General features: G+C 53.7%; 1 protein-coding gene across 1 annotated transcript; it reads right to left on the bottom strand.

The window, feature by feature from the left end:
- Positions 1-2,793: 2,793 nt before the first annotated feature.
- On the bottom strand, positions 2,794-4,992 carry LOC134284154 (uncharacterized). The gene has a single exon (XM_062842526.1). The coding sequence runs from the start codon at positions 4,990-4,992 to the stop codon at positions 2,794-2,796; it is 2,199 nt and encodes a 732-aa protein (XP_062698510.1).

Raw genomic sequence — 4,992 nt, 5'->3', positions numbered from 1 at the left:
CGGAACCGGTTCCGGGTGTCCCGCCGGAAGTGGTCAAATATAAAAGTGAACCAAACCCATGCATGCGACACATCAAATGGCCGCTTTTTCTATAACCTGAGGAACGGTAAGCAGGAAAATAGTCTCAGATCATATCTGAACCGGTAGCATCCCGGAACCGTTTCCTGGTGTCCCGCCAGAAGTGGCCTAGTTCATACATGCGACACATCGAATCGTGGCCTTTTCGATAACTTGTACGATCAGCAAGCAAATAAGCTAAGCCCACATTAGAAACTACTGATAGTGTTCCGGAATCGGTTCGAGGTGTCTCGCTGAAAGTGGCCGAATGTAAAAGAGAACCAAAACAATATTCGCGACACATCAAATGGAAATGGTCCCGGAGTTTGTTTCCGGTGTCCCTCCGGATGTGGTCAAATGTAGAAGGGAACCGAACTCCATGCATGCGCTTCATCAAATCGCGGTTTTTTCGATAAGCTGATGAACGGTTTTCAAGAAAATCAGCTCAGATTACGTTAGAGACCATCGGTAGTGTTCCACAACCGGTTTCAGGTGTCCCGCCGGAATTGGTCAAATGTAAAAGAACCATGTAGATTTTTTTTTAGAAGACGAAAGCTTGTACATGTACTTCCAAGTTCATAAACAATACATGAGTAACTTTTTGGAGAATTAAGTTCAACGAAGCCGGAATCGAACCAAAATTAAACTTCTGAGTTCGTTCTTTAAGTTGAATCCGATCTTTTGATTGCTTGGGGATTGATTGCGTCGACGGAAAGATCATGAGTACATATTCGACGAGAAAGGCACTGTTCGGGTCGGAATTTCGGATCAACAAACCATTTTTGAAAATCAGCCTTTTTATGTTATGGCAGTTTTAGGTTGACGTCTTTTCTTCTTACTCACTCCTGACATTTATGCTCCTGTCATTTTGACGTCTGTCAACCGACACTTACCTCTGCCTCATCGGCCAATATACCTTGTGGCAACCGACCCTCATACAGTGCTGCCAGAACATTCCCCGGCCTGTAACTCTGTCCCGGAGGCCTCATCCGGCTCAGGGTTACCACAGTCTATCTCCATCCTGGCCAGCTTCACTGTCGCTCGCTTGTACCTTCCAGTGCTGGTACGCACCCACGCTTGACGGACCCTTCCGTCGCCGGACGCGATGACCTCTTCGACTACTCCACGGACCCAGCACTTCCGGTTGGCACCCTCGACCACGTACACTACCTCTCCAACTCGCAACAGCCTCGATTCGCCAAACCACTTCGTCCTCTGGTTCAACGATGGCACGTACTCCTTGATCCATCGTTCCCAAATCACGCTGGCCAACTGCTGTGAACGCTGGAACGCGTCCCGAAGGGCCTTTGCCGGATGGGGAGGTGGCAGTGTCACGCACGGCTGGTACGGAGATGCACCCCTCAGAAAATGGTTCGGAGTGAGTGCTTCTGCTTCTACAGACTCCTGCGACACGTATGTCAACGGACGGGAGTTGATGATGTCCTCCGCCTCAACGATCGCCGTCTCGTCCGTTAACCTTCTTCCGTCATCGAGCGCTGTAAGCGCTTCCTTCACAGAACGTACCAACCGCTCCCAAACGCCACCCATGTGCGGTGCGGCCGGGGGGTTGAACGTCCATTTCGTCCTCGCGTTCGTCAGTTGGTCTGCACAGACTCCACTACTTCCTTACTGGCTCCTCGGAGATTCGTCCCGTTGTCTGAGAAAAACTCGACCGGCCAGCCTCGGCGGCCGATGAACCGATGTATGGTCATCAAACAAGACTGCGTCGTTAGTCCAAACGCCACCTCCAAATGCACGGCGCGTGTTACCATGCAGGTGAACAGCGCGATCCACCTCTTCTCCGTCCTGCGTCCTAGTGTCACGTCAAACGGCCCCAGGTAGTCGACTCCAACGTAGCTGAACGGCCGTAGGTTCGGTGTCAGTCGCTGCACTGGCAGCGCCGCCATCCTTGGTGTTTCCGGACGACAACGATGCACTTGCACCACACGCAGGAAGCCGCCACTTTCCGGACTACAGCATCGACGTGGAGAATGTAGAACAGCTGCCGCAATTCGTTCTTCACCGCCTGCCGGTATCCGTGCCCACTCCGCTCGTGGTAATACTGAACGATCAGCTGCGTAATTCGGTGGTTGTCCGGTAGAATCACCGGAAATCGCAGATCGAACGGCAGAAATTCCGCTCTTTCGACTCGTCCCTCCATTCGTATCAGCCCATTCTCGTCGACCATTGGGGTCAGCTTGTACAGCGGACTGGACTTCTCGATCTTCATCCATTGACCCACCGGTCGGTTTTTGTTCTTCAGCAAGACTTTCAGCTCGTCGATAAAGCTCTCCGACTGCGCCACTTTAAGCAGGCACTGCTCCGCCTTCTCGTACTCCTCTTGCTTCAATGGCTTTCGAACCGACGCCCCTGCGGATGCCATCCGCACTTTCAGCTGGCCACTCGTTGCTCGCAGTGTTTCAGTCGGCAGCCTTTCCTTCTTTCGTCTGCAGTTCGACACGAACCGGAACACGCACGCGATCGTCCGTACCAGGATCGTCCACTTCGAAAATCGGTTCGCGTCCACAAGCACCGCAGGAACCTTCACATCATGCAGCAGTAGGTGCACCCGTAGCTCCTCCGTCGTGTTCGCCGGTGGCATACTCTTCCTCGGCCAATCTTCCTCGCTCTCGTACAGAATTGCTGTCCTCTCACCCAAGCGCTGCTTGGTTTTGTATCCGGATCCTTGCCCCACTTTGTCAGCTGATCAGCTACGTTCAGCTTCGTGGACACCCATCACCAGTCTGCCAGTCTCGTCAGGCTCAGGATCTCTCCGATGCGGAAACCGATGAACTGCTTATACCGACGCTGATCAGATCGAATCCAGGAAAGCACGACCTCTGCATCCACACAGAACGCCACCTTGGTGATGACGAAATTGTGGTTTTCACGCACCGTCTGCGACATCCGTGCAGCAAGCACCGCTGCCAGAAGTTCCAGTCGCGGAATCGACAGCTGCTTCAACGGTGCCACCTTGGCACGACTGGTCACTAGCGCACACATCACCTCTCCTCGTACCATGGCTCGGAAATACGCCACGCATCCATACGCTGTCTCGCTCGCATCCGCAAATATATGCAGCTGCACATCCCGGATCTCTTCCGACCGTGCACTGCCGAAGTAGCTCCGTGGAAGCTTGAATGCTCGAACCTCGGCCAAAATGTTCGTCCACCGTTTCCATTTGTTGAACGCCGCATCGTCGACCACATCGTCCCACTGACAGCCTGCCCGCCAAAGATCTTGGATCAGCATCTTTCCTAGTATTGTTACTGGCGCCAGGAATTCCATAGGGTCGAATTGCGCCATCACGATACTGAGCACGACTTGTTTGGTCGGGCGTACTCCTCCTCGAAGGACTGTCGGATACTCTGGTTTCGACGCGGTGGCGTAGCAGAAAGTGTCTTCGACCGTATCCCATACGATTCCCAGCACCCGTTCGTACTCCGTGCTCTTGTCCAGGCTGAAATGAACTGCTGTTTCCCTGCTTCGCTCACCGAGTTCCTCCAGGACCGCATCTGAATTCGAAACCCAGTTCCTGATGTGAAAGCCACCGCGGGAGTGAACGTATTTCACCTCACTAGCTCGCTGGATCGCTTCCTCCACAGTGTCCACGCTATCGTAATAGTCGTCGACGTAGTGACGCTTGACTATCGCTACGGCCGCTTCCGGATACTGTTCCAAATACTGCTCTGCGTTCAGATTCTTCACGTACTGTGCCGAACTGGGTGAACACGTTGAGCCGAAAGTCGCTACGTCCATAACGTATACCTGCGGAGCTTCGTCACTGTTCGCCCTGAAGAGAAACCGCTGCGCCTGCTTGTCCTCCGATCTGATGCGAATTTGGTGGTACATTTCCTGGATGTCACCACCGAAGGCGATCGGACGTTCTCGGAAATGGCAGATCACTCGTGGCAGCGGAACCAACATATCCGGACCTTTAAGCAGCTCGGAATTCAAGGAGATCCCGTTCACCGACGCAGCAGTGTCCCAAACCAAGCGGACTTTGCCCGGTTTCCTTGGGTTCACCACGACGTTCAGCGGCAGATACCACGCAGTTCCCTGTGGTGTCTCCGCCATCTCACCATCAGTTGCTTTGTGAGCGTATTCCTTCGACTGGTATTTCTCTATCTGCCGACACACGTTCTCCTTCAGCGCTGGACTTTGCTCCAACGTCCGATCAAGTACCTTCATCCTTCGGTCGGCTATAGGGTAACTGTCGGGAAATCGCCTTTCGTCGCTTCGCCACAGAAGACCCGTTTCAAAACGATTGCCCACTCGCTTCGTCGTCGACTCGAATATCTGTCGAGCCCGCTTCTCTTCCGATGGCTCTGGTACGGCGAACGATGTATTCGGCGCTTCTTCCAACACGTATTGCTCCCGCATCATGTCATGGAGCTCCTGATTGCTCACTGGTGCGACGGAGTGAAGATTCAGGTACGTCTGCACCATCGGTCTCCGCTTTTCGGAACCGTAAATCGTCCAGCCCATCTTCGACCGAACGGCGATCGGCTTATTCGGCTTTCCAACCCGTGACTCCAGCGGCGCGAACAGATGCAGATTATCCAGTCCGATGAGGATCGTAGGCACACCTGAGGGAAAGTCCTTTGCCGGCACTCCCGCGAGATGTGAGTATCGCTTGGCCACCTCTGCGTACCGGATGTTCTGTTTGGGCAGCTGCAACTCTGATACCGTTCGCGTATTGAACAGCGGATACTTCTCGTTCGAGCCCTTCGCCGACATGGCAATCTCTACGGTCCGAGACTCGTTCTCAAACCGGTTGATGTTGCCGGTCCACGTGACTATCAGCGGCTCGAGTGTTCCTTCTGCCTTCAGCCGTTTTGCCACTGCATCATCCACCAGCGTCGCCGACGAACCTTCGTCCAGAAACGCGACGGTATCGTACTGTCGCTTGCCGACGTAGAGCGTCACCGACAT

Source organism: Aedes albopictus, chromosome 1 (assembly GCF_035046485.1).
Source record: "Aedes albopictus strain Foshan chromosome 1, AalbF5, whole genome shotgun sequence".
NCBI classification, from domain to species: domain Eukaryota; kingdom Metazoa; phylum Arthropoda; class Insecta; order Diptera; family Culicidae; genus Aedes; species Aedes albopictus.
The sequence above is the reverse complement of the archived record's forward strand: the minus strand, read 5'-3'. Positions and strand labels throughout refer to the sequence as shown.